General features: G+C 39.6%; 1 protein-coding gene across 16 annotated transcripts in view; it reads right to left on the bottom strand.

Moving 5' to 3' along the window:
- The window catches only part of SYNE1 (spectrin repeat containing nuclear envelope protein 1), a 538,457-nt gene that overhangs the window by 226,402 nt on the left and 288,402 nt on the right, over positions 1-23,653 (bottom strand). For all 16 annotated transcript variants that reach the window (XM_033235023.1, XM_033235024.1, XM_033235035.1 and 13 more), the window contains 11 exons: positions 22,539-22,711; positions 20,327-20,480; positions 17,490-17,633; positions 16,539-16,703; positions 12,835-13,152; positions 11,763-11,918; positions 11,437-11,607; positions 10,202-10,528; positions 8,792-8,944; positions 8,369-8,536; positions 5,227-5,403 (listed from right to left, as the gene is read on the bottom strand). In XM_033235023.1, coding sequence (XP_033090914.1) covers positions 5,227-5,403; positions 8,369-8,536; positions 8,792-8,944; positions 10,202-10,528; positions 11,437-11,607; positions 11,763-11,918; positions 12,835-13,152; positions 16,539-16,703; positions 17,490-17,633; positions 20,327-20,480; positions 22,539-22,711 — 2,106 coding nt within the window. The remainder of the gene's footprint in view (positions 1-5,226; positions 5,404-8,368; positions 8,537-8,791; positions 8,945-10,201; positions 10,529-11,436; positions 11,608-11,762; positions 11,919-12,834; positions 13,153-16,538; positions 16,704-17,489; positions 17,634-20,326; positions 20,481-22,538; positions 22,712-23,653) is intronic.

Here is a 23,653-nt window from a genome sequence, read left to right as displayed (position 1 = left end):
GAACTTCTCCAACCTAGTAAGGCAGGCCAACATTCAAATTCAGGAAATACAGAGAATGCCACAAAGATACTCCTCGAGAAGAGCAACTCCAAGACACATAATTGTCAGATTCACCAAAGTTGAAATGAAGGAAAAAATGCTAAGGACAGCCAGAGAGAAAGGTTGGGTTACACACAAAGGGAAGCAGATCTCTCGGCAGAAACTCTCCAAGCCAGAAGAGAGTGGGGGCCAATATTCAACATTCTTAAAGAAAAGAATTTTCAACCCAGAATTTCATATCCAGCCAAACTAAGCTTCATAAGTGAAGGAGAAATAAAATCCTTTACAGACAAGCAAATGCTTAGAGATTTTGTCACCACCAGGCCTGCCCTATAAGAGCTCCTGAAGGAAGCACTAAACATGGAAAGGAACAACAGGTACCAGCCATTGCAAAAACATGCCAAAATGTAAAGTCCATTGACGCTAGGAAGAAACTGCATCAACTAACAAGCAAAATAGCCAGCTAATATCACAATGACAGGTTCAAGTTCACACATAGCAATATTAACCTTAAATGTAAATGGACTAAATGATCCAATTAAAAGACACAGACTGGCAAATTGGATAAAGGGTCAAGACCCATCAGTTTGCTGTATTCAGGAGACCCATCTCACATGCAGAGACATACATAGGCTCAAAATAAAGGGATGAAGGAAGATCTACCAAGCAAATGGAAAACGAAAAAAAGCAGGGGTTGCAATCCTAGTCTCTGATACAACAGACTTTAAACCATCAAAGATCAAAAGAGACAAAGAAGGCCATTACATAATGGTAAAGGGATCAATTCATCAGGAAGAGCTAACTATCCTAAATATGTATGCACCCAATACAGGAGCACCCAGATTCATAAAGCATGTCCTTAGAGACTTACAAAGAGACTTAGACTCCATACAATAATAATGGGAGACTTTAACACCCCACTGTCAACATTAGACAGATAAATAAGACAGAAAGTTAACAAGGATATCCAGGAATTTGAACTCAACTCTGCACCAAGCGGACCTAATAGACATCTACAGAACTCTCCACCCCAAATCAACAGAATATACATTCTTCTCAGCACCACATCACACTTATTCCACAATTGACCACATAGTTGGAAGTAAAGCACTCCTTAGCAAATGTAAAAGAACAGAAATTATAACAAAACGTCTTTCAGACCACAGTGCAATCAAACTAGAACTCAGGATGAAGAAATTCAATCAAAACCGCTCAACTACATGGAAACTGAACCACCTGCTCCTGAATGACTACTGGGTACATAACGAAATGAAAGCAGAAATAAAGATGTTCTTTGAAACCAATGAGAACAAAGATACAACATACCAGAATTTCTGGGACACATTTAAAGCAGTGTATAGAGGGAAATTTATAGCACTAAATGCCCACAAGAGAAAGCAGGAAAGATCTAAAATTGACACTCTAACATCACAATTAAAAGAACTAGAGAAGCAAGAGCAAACACATTCAAAAGCTAGTAGAAGGCAAGAAATAACTAAAATCAGAGCAGAACTGAAGGAGATAGAGACACGAAAAACCCTTCAAAACATCAATGAATCCAGGAGCTGGTTTTCTTGAAAAGATCAATAAAATTGATAGACCGCTAGCAAGACTAATAAAGAAGAAAAGAGAAGAATCAAATAGATGCAATAAGAAATGATAAAGGGGATATCACCACCAACCCCACAGAAATACAAACGTCCATCAGAGAATACCATAAACACCTTTACGCAAATAAACGAGAAAACCTAGAAGAAATGGATAATTTCCTGGACACTTACACTCTCCCAAGACTAAACCAGGAAGAAGTTGAATCCCTGAATAGACCAATAGCAGGCTCTGAAATTGAGGCAATAATTAATAACCTACCAACCAAAAAAAGTCTAAGACCAGATGGATTCACAGCTGAATTCTACCAGAGGTACAAGGAGGAGTTGGTATCATTCCTTCTGAAACTATTCCAATCAATAGAAAAAGAGGGAATCCTCCCTAACTCATTTTATGAGGCCAACATCATCCTGATACCAAAGCCTGACAGAGATACAACAAAAAAAGAGAATTTTAGACCAATATCCCTGATGAACATTGATGCAAAAATCCTCAATAAAATACTGGCATACCTTATCTAGCAGCACATCAAAAAGCTTATCCACCATGATCAAGTGGGTTTCATCCCTAGGATGCAAGGCTGGTTCAGCATTCACAAATCAATAAACATCATCCAGCATATAAACAGAACCAAAGACAAAAACCACATGATTATCTCAATAGATGCGGAAAAGGCCTTTGACAAAATTCAACAGCCCTTCATTCTAAAAACTCTCAATAAATTCGGTATTGATGGAATGTATCTCAAAATAATAAGAGCTATTTATGACAAATCCACAGCCAATATCATACTGAATGGGCAAAAACTGGAAGCATTCCGTCTGAAAACTGGCACAAGACAAGGATGCCCTCTCTCACCACTCCTATTCAACATTGTGTTGGAAGTTCTGGCTAGGCCAATCAGGCAAGAGAAAGAAATAAAGGGTATTCAGTTAGGAAAAGAAGAAGTCAAATTGTCCCTGTTTGCAGATGACATGATTGTACATTTAGAAAACCCCATTGTCTCAGCCCAAAATCTCCTTAAGCTGATAAGCAACATCAGCAAAGTCTCAGGATAGAAAATCAATGTGCAAAAATCACAAGCATTCTTATACACCAGTAACAGCCAAATCATGAATGAACACCCATTCACAATAGCTTCAAAGAGAATAAAATACCTAGGAATCCAGGTTACAAGGGATGTCAAGGACCTCTTCAAGGAGAACTACAAACCACTGCTCAGTGAAATAAAAGATGACACAAACAAATGGAAGAACATACCATGCTTGTGGATCGGAAGAATCAATATTGTGAAAATGGCCATACTGCCAAAGGTAACTTATAGATTCAATGCCATCCCCATTAAGCTACCAATGACTTTCTTCACACAATTGGAAAAAACTGCTTTAAAGTTCATATGGAACCAAAAAAGAGCCCGCATTGCCAAGACAATCCTAAGCCAAAAGAACAAAGCAGGAGGCATCATGCTACCTGACTTCAAACTATACTGCAAGGCTACAGTAACCAAAACAGCATGATACTGGTACCAAAACAGAGATATAGACCAATGGAACAGAACAGAGTCCTCAGAAATAATACCACACATCTACAGCCATCTGATCTTTGACAAATCTGACAAAAACAAGAAATGGGGAAAGGATTCCCTATTTAATAAATGGTGCTGGGAAAATTGGCTAGCCATAAGTAGAAAGCTGGAACTGGATCCTTTCCTCACTCCTTATACGAAAATTAATTCAAGATGGATTAGAGACTTAAATGTTAGACCGAAAACCATAAAAATCCTAGAAGAAAACCTAGGTAATACCATTCAGGACTTAGGCATGGGCAAGGACTTCATGTCTAAAACACCAGAAGCAACGGCAACAAAAGCCAAAATTGACAAATGGGATCTAATTAAACTAAAGAGCTTCTGCACAGCAAAAGAAACTACCATCAGAGTGAACAGGCAACCTACAGAATGGGAGAACATTTTTGCAATCTACTCATCTGACAAAGGGCTAATATCCAGAACCTACAAAGAACTCAAACAAACTTACAAGAAGAAAACAACCCCATCAAAAAGTGGGCAAAGGATATGAACAGACATTTCTCAAAAGAAGACATTCATACAGCCAACAGACACATGAAAAAACGCTCATCATTACTGGCCATCAGAGAAATGCAAATCAAAACCACAATGAGATACCATCTCACACCAGTTAGAATGGCAATCCTTAAAAAATCGGGAAATAACCGGTGCTGGAGAGGATGTGGAGAAATAGGAACTTTTACACTGTCGGTGGGACTGTAAACTAGCTCAACCATTGTGGAAAACAGTGTGGCGATTCCTCAAGGATCTAGAACTAGAAATAACATATGACCCAGCCATCCCATTACTGGGTATATACCGAAAGGATTATAAGTCATGCTGCTATAAAGACACATGCACACACATGTTTATTGTGGCACTATTCACAATGGCAAAGACTTGGAATCAAACCAAATGTCCATCAGTGACAGACTGGATTAAGAAAATGTGGCACATATACACCATGGAATATTATGCAGCCATAAAAAAGGATGAGTTTATGTCCTTTGTAGGGACATGGACGCAGCTGGAAACCATCATTCTCAGCAAACTATCGCAAAAACAGACAACCAAATACTGCATGTTCTCACTCATAGGTGGGAATTGAACAATGAGATCACCTGGACACAGGAAGGGGAACATCACACACTGGGTCTGATTGTGGGGAGGGGGTAGGAGGGAGGGATAGCATTAGGAGATATACCTAATGTAAATGACGAGTTAATGGGTGCAGCACACCAACATGGCACATGTATACATATGTAACAAACCTGCACCTTGTGCACATGTACCCTAGAACTTAAAGTATAATAAAAAAAAAAGAAAAAAAGAAAAACAAAAACATCATCTATTCAAACACATCAACTATTTTTTCTTTTAAAATTTCCTCAAATTCCTTTTACTAACAAAAAAAAATCAATTTTTTTTTTTTTTTTTTTTTAGATGGAGTTTCTCTCCGGGCTGGAGTGCAGTGGCACAATCTCAGCTCACTGCAATCTCTGCCTCCTGGGTTCTCCTGGGTTCAAGAGATTCTCTTGTCTCAGCTTCCCAAGTAGCTGGGATTACAGGTGCTTGCCACCATATCTGGGTAATTTTTGTATTTTTAGTGGAGACAGGGTTTCACCATGTTGGCCAGGCTGGTCTCGAACTCCTGACCTCAAGTGATCCACCTGCTTCGGCCTCCCAAGGTGCTAGGATTACAGGCTTGAGCCACCATGCCCGGCCCAAATCAACTTTTAACAAACTTTTTCATAATCAATTCATGGAATAAACAAATTGGATAAAACAATATCTGAAATTCACTGCTTAGTCACATCAATCAAATGCGAAATGTGTTAGTTTTGTGTTCACATAGCGACTGTGAAATTTATCCTCATATTTCCTGTCTGGCAACACACCAAAACTAACTAATCCAAAGAGTTGAGCATTGATTCTATTTGTAAAACGTCTCTAGACTGCACAGCCTGTCTCCATAATTCCTCGTCATCATGGAATGTTCTGGGGGCACTCACCCTCTGAGCTGTGCTGCAGATCGCTGAGTAGCTGTCCTTTGTGCCCTGCAGATGAGCATGTATGTTTTGTTTAAGTTTCGCTTGCAGGTGGTCTGCACATTGGCCAATCAAAGCATCACCTTTCATTTGAAGATTGTTCAAACGGTCTTCAAAACCAGCAATTTCTTCCATCATTGCCTGCAAAAATGAAACCAATACAGAGTTCTCAGAATTCTGTTTTACTTTTAAATAACTTATCCATCAAACAAAGTTTAAGATAGATAATTTCACTGTTTAATACTGTTTTTGAAAGAATCCTGCAATTTATCTTAGTTATATATTAAATGAAAACAAAAGCACATGTTTTCAGGGATACTCCAATGGGAAGAGTCAATGAGCTTGAGAGATTAGTTACAGAAGGACTGAGGAAGTAACCTTTAAGACTAGACTGTGTTCATGGCTGGTCTCAGAGAGATATCTGCTCCATGGTATTATTACCAGACAAAAAGATGTCCCTATATTTTTCAGGTCGATAAGTTATAATTCTGGGATAATTTTTGTCTAAAACAGTCTGATTACTACTTCATCAAATTTATATAATATCTCATTTCTATAAGGTTGGTGCAAATGTAGTTGTGGTTTTTGTCATTACTTTTCTTTCTTTCTTTTTTTTTTTTTTTTTTTTGAGACAGTGTCACTCTGCTGCCCAGGCTAGAGTGCAGTGGTACAATTTTGGCTTACTGCAACCTCTGCCTCCCAGGTTCAAGTGATTCTTCTGCCTCAGCCTCCCAAGTAGGTGGGATTACAGGTGTCCACCACCACACCTGGCTAATTTTTTTTTTTTTTTTTTTTTTTTAATAGAGATGGGGTTTTACCATGTTGGCCAGGCTGGTCTTGAACTACTGACCTCAAGTGATCTGCCGGCCTTGGCCTCCCAAAGTGGTTGGATTACAGGTGTGAGCCACCACACCCAGCCTGTTATTACTTTTAATGACAAAACAATTACTTCTGTACAAATGTAATAATCTAATTCTAGTTTCTGTAATAATCTAATATCTATTTTTTAATTCATGTGATATCTAACTTACATCTACTACTGTTTATAATAATGAAAACAGCATTTAAACTTATCATTTATTAAGCACCTGCTATAGTCCAGGAATTACATATAAGCCTGATGAATGTGTATTATCATTATTTTATAGATGAGGAAACTGAAGCACAGTGAGGTTGTACAACACAGTCAAGGTATGGCACAGATCCCAGGCTTTGGACATAGCTCGGCCTGATTTCACCTCACACCACCATACCCACTGGCATTCTTTAGTGAGCATTCTTATAGATGACTCAGGGAAGAAAAACTTATTTTTTTTAATCACATTCTGGCCAGGTGTGGTGGCTCACACCTGTAATCCCAGCATTTTGGGAGCCGAGGCTGGTGGATCACCTGAGGTCAGGAGTTAGAGACCAGCCTGGCCAACATGGTGTAACCCTGTCTCTACTAAAAATACAAAAATTAGCTGGGCATGGTGGAGGGCACCTGTAATCTCAGCAACTCAGGAGACTGAGGCAGGAGAATCACTTGAACCCAGGAAGCAGAGGTTGCAGTGAGCTGAGATTGCACCACCACACTCCAGCCTGAGCAACAAGAGCAAAACTCCATCTCAAAAAAATAAAATAAAATAAAATAAAATAAATAAAATCAAGTTCTGGTGTTTTTTCTTTTTCTTTTCTTTTCTTTTTTTTTTTAACTGTTATATGATGCTAATGACAAGTGACACAATCCAACATATGGTTGCCTGGGTAACCCATCATTATATCTATAGGAAACCCGGGTGGCCCTTCAGCAGTCCAGGGTCTACTACTTTTTCAAACAGTGCTGGGCTAGCAGTTATTATATATGCTCAGTTGAAAGGAACCACTCTGTGTCTGAGTTGGAACAGAACCACTGCACCACGAGGTCATTCATGGGGTAGACTACCTTCTGGATTGTCATCTCCTCAGTGCCTACCAGAAGGTATAGTGTAGCTGCTTTTTTATTCATATTTGTTAAATAAAATCCTTTCTTATAGATGGAAATGTTGGTGCCCACAGAGGCTAACTGGCTTTCCTAAGACACACTATCAGACACCGACCACATCATGAATAAATTTGCTTTCCATTACGATCACAGATAAGTTGCTCCATAAAATTGTGACCATAACATCTATCATCTGGTAAACATAATTACTAAAAATATGTATAATTAAGTTCTTATCTTGACAGATTTAAATAGTGCTTTTAGCCTACCACCTGTATCAAAGATAAGAACTCCTCACATTAGTTTTGTACTTTGTGATTTACAAAATGTCTTCATAAATATTATCTCCCGTGATTAGCAAAACAATTTTGAGATGGGCTGGTATTGTTATCATCCTAAAGGAGAAAAAGACAGACTCAGATAGACGAAGTTGTCTCTCCAGGAAGGGGAAGAGTACAGACTAGAATTCAGATTTTCTGATGCCTTTGGCTGCATTTTCTAAAATAGACCCCATAAATACTAAATTCTGAGATAAAAATTATCAGCTGGGGAAAATGTAAGAATGTGTTCAGAAGTTCAATGAGAGGATTCAACTCTTCTTGATTCACTTGAATATCAAGTTCAACTGTTGTCAATTGTCAGAAGTGCTTGAGACTTAGACCTTGATATTGTTTGGCTGTCTCCCCACCCAAATCTCTCTTGAATTCCCACGTGTTGTGGAAGGGACCCGGTAGGAGATAACTGAATCATGGGGATAGCTCTTTCCCATGCTGTTCTCACGATAGCAAATAAGTCTCATGAGATCTGATGGTTTTAAAGATGGGAGTTTCCCCACAAACATTCTCTTGTCTGCCGCCATGTGAGATGTGCCTTTACCTTCCACCATGATTGTGAGGCCTCTCCAGACACATGGAACTGTAAGTCCAATAAACCTCTTTCTTTCGTAAATTGCCCAGTCTCAGATATGTTTTTGTCAGACACATGAAAACGGACTAATACAGACCTGATTCTCTCAGTACAATCATTGGAAACCAGAGATGCACCTGTGTGTGCATCCCCACACATGCACACACATGCACAGACACACGCATACACACACTGGTGAAGCTGTCCCAAAGGCAGCCCTTTAAAGGTCAGGGGTACCTTGTGGTGGGCCAGTTGCTGGGTGATTGTCTCCAGGCTGCTCGTCTCCAGGAGGTCAGGGGCCACCAGTCTGCCGGACATCTGCAACAGCCACTTTTCAACCTCTTGGAGCTCACTGTTGTAGTCTTCATGATCTTTGACTTTCACCTCCAGACTGAAGACATGCTCCTGCAAAACCAGGTGCCCATCAGAGGTGACTTTCAAGTGAAAAATCTACTCAAAACTGTTTTGTATTACAAAAATCCCAGGAGAAAACTACCAGGAATGGAAAAAAATATAGTCATTATGCCAATTAAATATCTAGCTGAATTAAAAAAAAATACTAACCCATACCAGACCTTAAAATTATGTGACAGAGAGAAAGGAGTCAGGACCCACATTTTGGAAAATAAACCCTTTTACGGAGTCTTTCTCTCTCCTTACCTTTCCTATGCTGCACAGGTCCTGGTAATCACTTTGAAGTTGATCTATTTTGTCCTTTAAAGTGACATCCTGCACCAGTTCCAGAAGAGCTTCACCCTTCTCTTTCACTGACTTTACTGATGGTTCATGGGACAGCACCGTTTGTTGAAGTGACTTGAATTACAAAGAAAAAAAAATGAGCTTGCTCATCTCTGTGGACAAGAGGAATACACACAAATGCCCGTAGCATGCAAGAGATGATCCACCTCAAAGAAAGATTGGTACATATTTATGAATCAATAAGTGCAAAACATTAAAGAGAGAGTGATTTGTTATGGCTAACACAGTTTCTAAATACAAAAGAAGAGTCACACATCAAATGGCCCGTCCTATGTGGAGAAAAAAGGATGGGAAATAGTTCTATTTGGCTAAATTTAATATAGCTCATATTTCTGGCTTCTACCTTATTCCTTTCATCAGAGAAAAAATTTCTCAACATAAAAAGGCCACTATCTTTTGATTTTGAGTTCATGAAGTTAGTTCCAGTTTGAGCTACTTAGGGAGTTAGCAAGAACAATTCTAGTTGTGACCTTGCTGAAATAAGGTAAAAGCACTACTTAAATCTATCAAGAACTCAGTGGCCGGGAGGAAGAGGTTGTGATTCTTATGTGGCCTCTTCAAAGACAAGTTGTCAGGCTTGGCAGAGAAGCCAAGGATAGAAATAGACATCGGCTGGAAGAGGCCATCACAAAAGCTTCCAACTGGGAGAGCTTTGGGGTAAACCAGCACACTGTAATTCTTAAAAGGTATCACTCAATCATCCAGATCAAATTTATAACACAAATTATTCCACATATAAACTTGCATAATTGCTTCAAAAATTGGAGCGGGTCAAATACCTTTGTCTATGTGATGTATAGGTATATCCACATCACTATTTATTCTTTCAAAAATCAATTTCTAAGGTACTTAGCTAGAGTTTGTTAATTAGAACTTATTTTCTTATAAATACGATATGTCATTTTCAATTTACCATAGGTCAGCTTCTAGCCTTGGGCACCAGAAGACGAAGGGAAGCCTCAATGTGGGAAAGATATGGGATCCTCATGTCAGCAATATTTTACCTGGAGGATCCAAATACCTGGCTCACACATCAGAAAAGATCTTCATTGATTGACAGATACATACAATCAATAAATGTATTGACTCAATCTTTGAGTATCAGATCTCTGAATGGAAAAATAACTCTGAAGTAGTGGATTTAACCCAGTAAATCTCCACAGGTCATGGCATCGCTGGACAGCTGCAGAATGGACACATGTGGGATGCATTCCAGCAGATGTTACGGGTAACACACAGCAAGAATTACCTCCCTCCCATTTAGTATCTGTGTGTACTCCGAATGCATCCATCAGTGAGTAAACACATTACCTTGTATTTAGATAACTGAGCTTTTTTCTCATATAATTCCATTTTGGGTTCTTCAGGAACATGTAGGATTTCCTGGTATTCTGCTATCCACTGTGTCAGTGCTTTGCATTTATCTGAGAATTCCTTTGCTAAATGAAGACCTTTTTCCAGCGTCATGTGTTCTTTCCGGACAGTGCTGGTCAGTTCCTTCAACTGTTCCATGTGATCATGAATCTCCTTTCTTACTCTCTCTGCCTCGCCTTCCTCCAAGTATTTAACAGCCCTCTCTCCTTTCTCCCGGGCTGATTTCAGCAAACTGTGACCTTTCTCCATGTCTTTGAGCAAAACCTGAAAAAGAGAGTGAGTAGGAAGCAAATGTAATCTTATTTCTTTTCTCTTTTTCCTTTTTTTTTTTTTGAGATGGAGTTTCACTTTGTCACCGAGGCTGGAGTGCAGTGGCACGATCTTGGCTCATTGCAACCTCTGCCTCCTGGGTTCCAGAGATTCTCCTGCCTCAGCCTCCGAAGTAGCTGGGACTATAGACGTGTGCCATCATACCCGGCTAATTTTTGTATTTGTTAGTAGAGACAGGATTTCACCATGTTGGTCAGGCTGGTCTTGAACTCCTGACCTCAAGCAATCAACCCACCTCAGCCTCCCAAAGTGCTGGAATTACAGGTGTGAGCCACTGGGCCTGGCCATTTCTTTTCCTTTTAAAGAAAGGTTTCTCAAGGCCTGTTCTTAAGTCTACCTATTTCCCTTTAAACTAAGTTGTTGATGTTCATAACCAGATTTGACCTGCCAGGAATCAGGAACCCTGGCTTCTTTACTTCGATATAGGTTCTAAAAGTCTTGATTGATATATCATTTCCAATTCAGAGAATCAAAAAAGAACTTGATGTTTCTCTCATCCTTAGCAATCTTTTTCAAAAGACCTGAGTTTAAACTCTGTACAGGCACTGGGCCATTAATTTGAGAGGTAGTTTTCTCTTAATATTGAAGTGTCACACTGGAATTCAGTTAAAACTTTCATGGGTGTCCACGTGTAAGTCATTCTGGTAACAACACATCATAAATAAGTGAAAGCCAGCTTCTGGCCTTAAAGAGCCAACTTAGTATTTCAAGTAAAACAATGAGCTCAGGATCACCAATCATAATGGTTGGGATGATCACTTGTGCTTCCAGTATCTATACAGGAGAACGGGAAACTCGGTGAACGGAAAGGTTGAATACAAATCTGAAGTATGTGTGCCTACCTCCAACGTCTTCAATTTCTTCCCCATCATTGTTGTATCTACTTTGTCAATCTTGGTAGCCACATTCTTGAAATTTTTATGCGTAGAGCCATACCAGTCCGAATAGGAACTGAGAGATGATTCTGATTCCTCCAAACTCTGAATCTCGTCTTCCAGGAATTTTATTTGTTCCTATGAAAGAACAGAGAAAATTGAATGGTGAAGTAAAGGCCTGTGCCAGGGCCTTTGTTGATGAATATGTATCTTCACTGGATGTTAGTGAAAGGAAGGCTATTTTGGCCGGTGCAGTTTGCTGGCCTACGCTGAGCACCTGGTGACCCACTCACCAGCACTTGGAGAAACAGGGCCTGGTATCTGGAAGTCAGCTGGGTGGCCTGGCAACCCATTCTGCTGTTCACGTGGCTTTCGTCCAGTATCTCCTGAGCTCTAGCTCCCACTTCCTCAACTTCATCTCTGTACGCAGTCACTTCTTCATGCCACTTCTGAAATGACAAAGTATCGAAGGGAAACATTCAATCTTAGCCATTTGAATAAGACTGATATATATCTTCTTAATGGGAAATGGTTTCAGTGTATGTTTAGAAGACGTTTATTTTGAGATATAATTTTGAAAATGCCACATGTTATCTTCATAAATATATTACAACAATGTGATACAAACTGTATACTTGAGTTGGATAGTTTTCTGTATCTATTATACTTCCATTCAAAAATTAAAAATGAAAACAGGCCAGGTGCAGTGGCTCATGCCTGTAGTCCCAGCTACTTGGTAGGCTGAGGCAGGAGAATTGCTTGAACCCAGGAGATGGAGGTTACAGCGAGTCGAGATCACTCCACTGCACTCCAGCCTAGGCGACAGAATGAGACTCTGTCTCCAAAAAAATAATAAATAAATAAATAAATAAACATGAAAACAAAGTGGCATAATTTTTTAGACCTCCTATTGTACTTAGATCAATTTTAAAATGAGTGGATAATGAAAATAAATTCCTAAGGCCCAAGCACTATTTTAGATGTGTGCACTAAAATTGCATAAAAATTAGAATAAAACTAATTCTCCAGTATTATTTCAATGAACTATATTTGAGTTATTTCATATCAGAACCATAAACTTAAATTAGTGTAATACAACCATCCATGTATCTTCACAAAACAAGGTAATAGGGTATGGAAGGAAAATATAAAATAATCACATTAAACTACATTGTATCAAAGACTAATTTGTGAAATAATTGCTGTAAGAGGAATGCTCTATTGTAATTTATTTTAACTTTCTAGGTAATCAAAAAGATTTTGCAAAGCCTAAGCTTTAAACAAAAGTACTAAATATTTTTATGGAACAAACTATGCAAGGTAACTGTAGCTTTGAGAAAGATCAGGAATCTACATGAGTTATACCTTCATCTGATGTAATTGTATCTCCTTGGTTGTTCGGTTAGACTGACGTATGGTCCTGGGACTAATTTTCTCCTCTGCTGTTTTGAGCCATTCATCTACTTGCTGAAACTTCTGCTCCATTAGCCTCAGTTTGTTCACTATGTTACTGAACTGAGTTCGGGTCTCGGACAGCTTGTGCTGGTAAGCCTGCCAGTCTTGCCGGAGAGACTCTAAAGCCCGGTCCTCTGCCTGTGGGATACCTGATGGGATCACATCCTCTCTGGTGTGCAGCACTGAGTTCAACAGGGCCTGCCCCTCTGCACAGTGTACCTGTAGCTCCTACAGGGAAAAAGATATGGCTGTTACTCTGAATCATATTTCACATGTGACCGCTTGAACTTCTCATTAGAAAAAAATGATTTTATTATGCCCTATACAAAACTATGTCCCTAGCAATATTTTCACCCAAGTCAGAAAGATTCCTAAAATTTTTCCAATTAAAATAATCAACACACACACACACACACACACACATACACACACCCCAATATTTTTCTCAATCAACAGTTTCTGAAATTTGACTTTTTAGCTTATAGGCGAAAACACTTGTGAGTAAAGAGTTATTGTTTAAAAGAATGACCTAGGCTTATGATGGCTCATAATCTGCTTAAAGTGCCTTAAGCTTCTTGCTTTGACATTGAATAGCTCAGTGCTACATTTGTGACGGAGAAAGAAACAATGAATCCTCTTTTTGCTAAGGAGGAATCTTTTGCCAAAGCTGTACTCTAGGCACTGTGGTGGCCGGGAAAAGTTGAACCTGGAGAGTGCAGGGCACACAAACCTGGGAAATTGGTTCATCACACCTGCCCATCAGGTGCTCCCAGGTGCAAACAAATTATCTCCACCAAAGCCTAAGCCCCAAAGATTTAGCCTACAAATTTAGTATAAATCAAGTTTTGAAGAGCATATGCTATTTTTTATAGGATAAAAAGAAACTTACATCCTTAAAGATGTTGGTAAAACAACATGGCACACTTATATTTCTGGTGATAAACAAATCTATACTGTCACTTGATCTGATCACCTAAAGTAAAATAAATCATGTCAAATCCCATCAACAATGTTAAAAATATCAATATATGTAGTTAAAACATAGTATTTCCTCAATACCATACTTTAAAAACCACTTAAGATTGCTAAAATATTTTTCTTACAAAAATAACAATCTCATATGGTTTCAACTAATAGAACATTTTTCTTCAAATATGATGTCACTTCAAGCATGGTGTAATGTAAACACATATGCACATGGAAAGAGAAGAACTATAGATATACATGGTAAAATATTAATGAATTTGGCAACAAATACATAAACTTTATTCTAAAATTCTTAAGAGTTTTTTTCAAGATAATTTTTTACAATCATTTTCCTAATTCAAAGTTGGCAAACTTTTTCTATGAAGGGCCTGATAGTAAATAATTTGGACCTTGTGGGCCATAGGTCTCTGTTGCAATGACTTAACTCTGCCATTGTAGTATGAAAAAAACCACAGATGATACATAAATAAATAGGTGTGGCTGCATTCCAATAATATTTTATTTAAAAATACAGACACTGTGGCCCTGGACAGTAGTTGACTGATTTATTAATCTTCTCAGCATCTCTTCCATACTTCATAAATAACCACTTTATCTATTATCCGAGATAATATTCTATTAGATAAATTCTCATATATCTCAAATTTCAACTCTGTATTCTGAAGGAAAAACATGGCTCAATATTTAAATAAATATATATTATATATAATATTACTAAAAATATAAAATATATATAACATAAATATGTGTATATAATATATTATACATATTAAATATATTAATATATTTACTATATTATATAAAATATATAAAAATTATATATGTTCTATGACCCAAACTAGGCCTTCAGGTTATACAAAATAATTTCTGAATATGGTCCACACGACTGGCCAATCCCCACACCATGTACATGCTACAGAACATCAGGATCCTGAAGAAATTCTGCTTTGTGGTTGCAGCATCACAATTCTCCACCACTGCTTCCTGTCACTAGCATCTTCCTTCCTTTTTAACCTTTGTGGTGGCTCACAATAGAAAATGTAAGAATTAATGCACGGTGAAATCCGGGGGAAGTTAGGTTTGCACCCCTTAAATACTGGCTTAAGCGAAATATTTTCTTTTGACCAGAGCAACAGCAACATCTGCTGGTGATGGGTAACTATTGGCTTAGTTCCTACACAAAAGCACAGGGCGCTCAGCATTTGCTTGCCAATGATGTTGGTAGTGTAGAACTAAGAAGGGTTATTTAAATAGTCGATTTGAGTCAAATAAATTACAACAGCTAAACCTGTGGACTAGGACATCCTACTCTTTGGAGGCAGGACGGATGAAACCCGTAAGTAAGCTAAGGAAATTGTGACCCTTCTAACTTTTATTATTTACTTACTTCATGAGTAGATCATATATTTAAACAAGATTTTCTTCCATTTAATCCTTACAGCTCTGTGGACGAAATTGGGTCAGAGAAGTTCTCACTTGCCTGAAGTCACCTAGTGTTGGGTTCCCCAAGGATTAGAGTCCCAACTTCCTAATCCCAACCTCATTCTCTTGACATTATGCAATTTCCCAGACCTAACAGAAAAAGCCAGAAATTTTATATGTGACTAATAATCATGATGGACCCTGGTTTTTCCACCCTGTCCAAGCTGTGGTAAAACTTACCCAATCCTGAACCAATTCTGATCCGGGCTGATAGCACATTTGTAAGTTCCAAAACATCGCTAGTGGGACATAAAGTGATCTCACTGGCCTTTCTCCATCTTCTGCTGTTTGTTTTGTACATGGTGGCCCCTTCTTGGTGAACTTCCTTGATTCCTACCTACTCCTTAAGGTAAGATTATGGGCCCTTCTTTGAGGCTACCATAAGATTCCTTACATTAGTCTGTTAATGTCCTCACCACATTATTTATAATCATCTTTCTATGGGTTTGTGTTCCTCATCAGATTTTGAGTTCCTTGAAGGCAGAAATCATATCTTAATCACCTTTACCTGAAGTAGCTAGCAAAGTATGTGTAGTGTTTTAAGTGGCCAGTAAATACTGAATGAGTAAATAAGTATACAGGTTATGACCACTTATTCCACCATGTCTGACTTCTCACCATGAATTATGGCCTGCTGGCCTGGGCACAAACACTTTTTTTTTTTTTTTTGGCTTCTCTAATTCCTTCTAGAATTCTGGGCCCAAACCTGTACCATCAGCAATGTGGCAAGTTTTGCTTAAAACCACGTGGCTCAATATATTGCCACTAGTTTGACTTCATGTCACCTTCTAATGCTTTCTGCTGTTGTCCGCCACATCTGGTTTGATCCCTTAGGGAGAAACAGGCAGGTAGGCCAGACAACCCCATCAATTGGATCTCCAGCCATTCTTGTCAGGGCCACCCTAGCAGCTCTGTGAGTTTCCCCAAGTGCTAGTCCTGCCCTATCTAAATTGCTACAAAATGATGTCAACTAGTACACACTACTGAGGTCTCGGAATGTTCTTGATCAGACCTTATGGGGATTGCACTTAATGTGTATCAGCTAGCCAGTGGGCTCAAGGTTTCTATTAACTTCCTATTGCTTAAAATAGTAATTCCATAATCAGAATGAAGATTCCTTTGTTTTAGGATAAAGGAGGCTTTACCTGAAGATCACGCAACGTTGTCTCATGAGTGTGGGCATCACCTTCAAGAACTGAATACTGGTCGAGCTTTTCTTGTTCTTGCCCCAACCAAACTTCAAATGCCTTTAGGTCTCTCTGATACTCTTGGTGCAGGCGGACAAGTTTTTCAGACTTGGTTACGGCTTCCTATAATTAACATTTACAATAAGGAAGATAGGAACACATTACTTTATAGAGCATCAATATGCTGTAATTCACTTTTGTAATTTTAGAAAAGCACAGTTATTGAGACATTGGAATATGAGTTATTTCCTAGAATCATGAATCTTCAAGATTTATGTAAAAATATAAAAACCTAATATTTCAGGAATAAATGTGTTATTAATTATTTTGTTGAATTAACTACATGATCTCTGAACACCTTATAAAATGTAACAGACAGATTAAAAAATGAATTCACTTTACTAATTCCATAAAAATTCACTTTTGCTAATGAAGAAAATTGAAATTCTTATATTGTGCCTTAAATGAGGATTTGGACTTACTGTGGATTTAATTTTCCACAGTAGAATGTGCTCTGAAAAAGCATATTTATTTTCTTTGTGAGGACTAAATGAAGAATGATAAATACTATGATTGATTATTTCCCACCTTAGAAAACTCTCACGATCAGACATACTAAGGCGTTTATGAGTCTTCATTATGAAGCTGTCCAGAATTTTTTAAAAATTGGTACACTTCTAGGAATTTTTAGTTGAAAATTATCTTACTTTCATAGCTTTCATAATACTAACAATATTTGAAGGTTTTTGTTTGGTTTTGCCAGTAATACGTTTAAAGTGTTAAAAATTCATTTTGCTTTTGTTCTGTTTTCCCAAGCCTGTCATTCTTGAAAATAAATGAGTCTTTGAAGGAGCACAGCTCCAAACACTGCCCTTTTGGTGAATCTACAAGGAAAGTGCTTTGCCATACCTTGGCCCTCTCTTGGATGGCTCTGTATCGTTCCTGTAGATCCTGGAGTTCTAGCTGGGTGACATAGTGTTCTGTCATGCCAGCCCCTTTGACTTCGATGGTCTCCAGCAAGCTGCTATAACTCAGCACTTCTTCATTTAATAACTAGAGAGCATTTAAGAAAAATAAAGTGGTTACCCATGCACCATCACATCAACAACATGCTAAAACCAAGATATTTTAACTGTACAGTTGACAAGTGACCTCCGGTTACCCATTCGTCCATCTCGCCATCTATTTATCTATTTGACACAGATATGTGTGTGAATGCATGGAGTGTGTGTGTTTATGTGTGTATTTTATGTCTGACCTAGAACTTTCTCTAAGATATGAATTCCCAATTAATGACTTTATGTTTCTACTTTAACATTTCAAACTGCTTATGACCAGAAATGGACCTCCGATGTTCACCCCATCCCTATTCTACCTTAGCCTCCCATGAAACCCCCTTCTCTTTCCATCTCTTTTCAAACAGCAAATGCCATGACCTCCCACCCAGCCGGTCAACCTAGAACATGAGAATTGTTTCAGCATCTTCTCTAGCTCTCTGTCCTCTTAAACCATTAGGAAATCCAGTTAGCTCTACCTCCTTTTATACCGTGACATCCGTCCCCACATCTCCTGCCAACTCCCCAGCCCAGGCTGCCCTCCTCTTTCACTTGGACTTTGCAGTAGTCTTCCAGGCAGATTCCTGACCACCAATTCTTTCCCTGTCCCTTATTTCATGCTCCACACAGCAGTCTAAGTGATAGAATGTCTTGCAATTAAAAGTTGAATCATGTCGCTTCTCAGCTTAAAACCTGGATTATCTTCCCCATGCTGCCGGGATCAAGAGGAAAATCCTCAGAGCAGCTGACATGGCGATGGAGGATCAGGCCCTGTCTCTCCATCAAACTCCCCTCGCAGCCCCTCCCTGCCTACTCTCTGCTGCAACAACACCTGCCTTTCTCCTCACAGCTCCCCATTGCAACAGGATCTTTCCCTCCACAGGGCCTGAGGACCCGCTGTTTATTCTATCTAGAATGCTGGTTCCTCAACTCCTCCCCAGGCTCATTTCTCTGCCTTAAATTCTTTAGTGCATCGACTATATGTCTGCTGTTTCAGAGAGGCCTTTCCTGTCCCTCTCCCCTGGCCTCAAACAACTGTATGAACCTTTTCAAAATTACTTTCTCTCACACCACACCACTTTCTTTCTTCATAGTACTCAGCAATTATAATTATTTATTTGAACATTTATTACTGAGTGAATGCATCCCCACTAATGTACGCTTGACTGTTTTTACTGCTAGAATCAGGCACAATGCCTGCATGTAGCAATTTCTCAATGAATGTTGATTGAATAGATGAAGAATCCAATCAATTAAGCAATTAATTGTTATAACAGATAATACATGCAGGTATTTATGAAGCAGATAATTATAATTATATTAATTTGCGGATGCACAAATGAGCCCCAGAAACATTAAGTACCTTGGCATAGGTCACATAAGATCATTTAGTCATTTAAATAACTTTTACTCAGCGTGTGATCTGTGTCAGACAGAGAGCCAAGTGTTGAGGATATGAAGAAAATTAAGCATCTCTATCCACTGAAGGAGAGGGACATGCAAATATATATTCTATGAAATTGATAAAGAGCTTTGAACCAAGGGCTATGACAGAACAGAACAATGAATCAAGCCTGAGCGGTGGTGGTGTAGCATAGTTAAAATGACTTCAAAATTCATTCAGAAAGATAAGTAGGAGGTTGCCAGGGGCAGAGACAGAGCAAGGACCTTCTGTAAAAATGGAAGAGATTGTGCAAAGGCACAGAACTGTGAAGACTGTAGCATGTTCAGGAGATAGTGTGAGATTCAGCAAGGCTGGAGAGCACAAGGGAGGAGGCTGGGAGCATGAAGGAAAGCAGCATGGCAGAGGAGCTTATTTCCATTCTCACAAACCAGGCGAGGGAGATTGAGCTTATACTGTAGACAATGGGAAGCCAACACAGGACCTCAGGCTGGAAGTGAGACATTCATCTTTATAGGAGATAACAATAGATAGAGGCAAGAAACAAGGTGAAAAATCAGGAGTCTGTTCCAGTTCAGGTGAAGAGGATGGATCAGTAGAACCTAGTGCCTGATGCAATGAGAAAGAAGGCACTGGGAGTAATGAGGTTTCCAATGTAATATATTCAGGGTGAGGTGACACAAATGAGTAGAAATAGAGAATGTGAGAGGTTAAAGGATTTCTGTGTGGAAGATCATAAGTGCTGTTTAGGACAATGGTAAGGGGGTGAGGGAACAGGCTGTCCAATGATCATGCCCTGGAGTGAGGCTGCAGCTGTAAACCAAAAGACTGTAAAACTTCATGCTTGAATACTACTGTCAATAAGTTTTAAGAACATGCCATTATTTATTTATTTTAAAAATCTTTCCATGTAGTACTGTACTAATATAAGCATTATGACAAATGCACAAAAAATAACACAAAAAGATGTGATTAAAAAAAGAAAGTCTTCATAATGATGAGCAGGCTGAAGACATTAATAGATATTTCACGGTGCTACATTTTCAATGGTTTGTATTATAAAACATGGGTCTACATAGTTTTCCTGGAAGGGAAAATTTTTACTCACTAATAAAATAACCACAAATGAAATTCCAGTTTAAGAAGCCTTTAGAAATTGTACTATAAGCCCCAAACATAATTTGGTTATGTGCACAGTCCTAGCATATACGTAATCCCGTTTTTGTCTGACTGTGGCATTCTAAAGAAGTCTGTAAGAAAACAAATGGAATCTGGAATCCAGCTCTCACCTTGGCTTTTCCGAGCATACTTATTTTATCCCGCAGCTCCGCATGCTGCCTTTCGGATTCGTTTAGGTTGACTTCCATACTGTCCATCCAACCGGAGAACTGTCGAACATCATCTTGATAACTTGTCCATTTTGAGAGAGCTCCTTCGAGTTGACTGAGAGGGATTTGAAAGGACAAGAAATCCACATTGACAATCCTTAGGACTCTAAAATCTGTCATTGTGTCTGCTCCATCCACTCCAGTCAGCAAGGGGTCAAGAGATCAGGAAGAAGCTGACTTGGGAGTGAGCAGGCTGCCCAGGGCTTAACGACACTGAGTCTAGGTGTGAAGGGCAGCCTCAGGAAGCAAGGGACATTTAAACCTAGGCCAATATGCAGAAACATGGAACTGGCTATCAACTCAAGAGTCAGCAGGTAGGGGGACACTAGACACTGAGAGAGGTTCAAAGGCGAAACTGGGAGAGATCCCCTGAGTGGGTCTTTTCTGGAGCCAAAGCTCTGGGCAGGGAGAGAAGCAACACTTAACTCTATCAAATTGAGTAGGACATTCAGAGCAGGAGAGAAGAATAAGTACAGTAACCACCCTGCGTGAGATTAAAAATCAGAAAATCACAATGAAATAAAAGGACAATATTTCCTGACTTGGTCTAAATATTAAAACTTAATTATTTCTCTTAGAGATAAGTTAAGCACTTCTCTTGTCTAAACACACACATGCTCTTTTTTTTTTTGAGACAGAGTCTCGCTCTCTCACTCAGGCTGGAGTGCAGCGGTGTTACCTGGGCTCACTGTAAGCTCCGCCTACTGGCTTCATGCCATTCTCCTGCCTCAGCCTCCCTAGTAGCTGGGACTACAGGCGCCCACCATCACACCCGGCTAATTTTTTTGTACTTTTAGTAGAGACGAGGTTTCACTGTGTTAGCCAGGATGGTCTTGACCTCCTGACCTTGTGATTCACTCACCTCAGCCTCTCAAAGTGCTGGGATTACAGGCGTGAGCCACCATGCCTGGCCTACACATGCTGTATTTTAAATTCCATTAATCATTTCTGCCTAGTTGTACTACCAGGTTTTGGGTCCTTTTGCAGCAGAAACTATAAGTGCTCCATCCATCCACACCCCCAGATCACACCACTGCAGCACAGGGCCAACTGGACTTCTAATTGCTCCTAGATCTCTTAGCTTGAAGACATTCTCTAGTCCCTGATGTACTCTCAGTTTGAGGGCAATGTAGGCAAGAAGGGCAGGGGAGCCTCACCCTTAGGGGCAGCCCTCAACTGCTCTTCTAATTCATAGGAGTTTGTTTCCAAATACCCTAGATCCCCTGCTCACAATGGTGGGCAACTTGCTTGATGACATACCTGATATGGTTAGGCTCCGTATCCCCACCCAAATATCATCTTGAATTATAGTTACCATAATTCCCACATGTCATGGGAGGGACCCAATGGGAGGTAACTGAATCTTGGGGCCGGTTCCCCCATGCTGTTCTTGTGATAGTGAGTGAGTTCTCATCAGATCAGATGATTTTATAAGGGGCTTTTCCCCCTTTGCTCAGCACTCGTCTCTCTTGCTGCCATGTGAAGAAGGACGTGTTTGCTTCCCCTCCGCCATGATTGTAAGTTTCCTGAGGCCTCCCCAGCCATGCGGAACTGTGAGTCAATTAAACCTCTTTCCTTTATAAATTACCCAATCTCAGGAATGTCTTCATAGCAGCCAGAGAACAGGCTAATACAACACCCTTTATTTACTGCCCTCCCCCTGCCTGCTCTTTCTTTCCCACTCCACTATTTGTATTTCTTGGGTTTACCTCCCATGTCCACTACTTGGTTTTAATCCCTATATTTTTACATTATGAATCTTTTTTTTGTATTTTTATGTTAGCAACAACAACAAAAAGAAACATGCATTTTTAGTTATATTAACATGTAGGCACAGTATTCAGGTCAATCTAAATGTGAGATTACATCTGCCAGTTTCTTTTGTTCTGATAAGAAAAAAGAAATAAAAAGAAAGAGGAATCGAAGGAAAAGGGAGGAAGGAAGGAAGGAAAGAAGGATGGAAGAAAGGAAAGAAGGTAAGGAGGGAGGGAGGAAGTAGAGAGGGAGGGAAGGGAAGGGAAGGGAAGGGAAGGGAAGGGAAGGGTCTGTTCAGTAGTATTATATTGATCTTTTAGTAATAGCTTCCCCAGTGCTTGGCTGTAGTTTCCCTCACCTTTTACAACGAATCCCTGCAGACAAAAGGGATGCCCACATATCCTTCACACTCTGCAGCTGCTGTTGAATAGTGGGAATGCCTTCTGGAGAGGTATTCTGAAGGACAGATTCTCCCCTGGTCACTATCATTTTCATCTGAATCTCTTTTTCCTGTTTGACTGATAATAGAGCCTGTGAAAACAAATACAGAAGTCCTTTGTCATTTGTATGTTTAACATTTCTGGCTTTAAATATTGCAGAGCTCCTAAAGATCACAGAATAATATGCAATTGTATCCAGCCCTGGAGCTCCCAGTCGGCTGAGATGGAGGGTGGGGAAGTGGCTTGCTGGTGAGTGCCAGTCACCAGCTACCCGCGGGTTTTTACTAAGTGGCCTTAGTGTTGAAGGTCTCCAGTCTTCTCTGAATAATCCCTTCCTTCCAATGAAGCTTTACTTTACTGGTTTTAACAAGGGAAAAATATAGTACAGTAGAATTCATGATTTCTCAAAGGTTATAGGATGAAGAGTTTATAAATGTTATGGTCTCTACAACAAAAAAGCCTATAGAAATTGATTATATATTTCATGTTCTTCATAAGCACTATTCTTTTTTTTTTTGAGATGGAGTCTTGCTCTGTCACCCAGGCTGCAGCGCAGTGGCCAGATCTCAGCTCACTGCAAGCTCCGCCTCCCGGGTTCACGCCATTCTCCTGCCTCAGCCTCCCGAGTACCTGGGACTACAGGCACCTGCCACCTTGCCCGGCTAGTTTTTTGTATTTTTTAGTAGAGATGCAGTTTCACCGTGTTAGCCAGGATGGTCTCGATCTCCTGACCTCGTGATCTGCCCGTCTCGGCCTCCCAAAGTGCTGAGATTACAGGCTTGAGCCACGGCAAGCACTATTCTTTTTCTATGTGAGAAGGAAGTTTTTTCTTTTGTTTTTTTAGAGACAGAGTCTATCTCTTTCTCCCAGGCCTCAGTGCAGTGGTGTAATCATAGTTCACCACAGCCTCAAACCCCTGGGATCAAGTGATCCTTCCAGCTCAGCCTCCCTGGTAGCTAGGTAGGCACATGCCACCATGCCCAGCTAATTTAAATTTTTTTTTTTTTTTTGTAAAGATGAGGTCTCAGTATGA

The sequence above is a fragment of the Trachypithecus francoisi genome, unplaced genomic scaffold, assembly GCF_009764315.1.
Source record: "Trachypithecus francoisi isolate TF-2019V2 unplaced genomic scaffold, Tfra_2.0 Lachesis_group15, whole genome shotgun sequence".
Taxonomy (NCBI): Eukaryota; Metazoa; Chordata; class Mammalia; order Primates; family Cercopithecidae; genus Trachypithecus; species Trachypithecus francoisi.
Note: the sequence above shows the minus strand (reverse complement) of the source record. Positions and strands in the feature narration are given on the sequence as shown.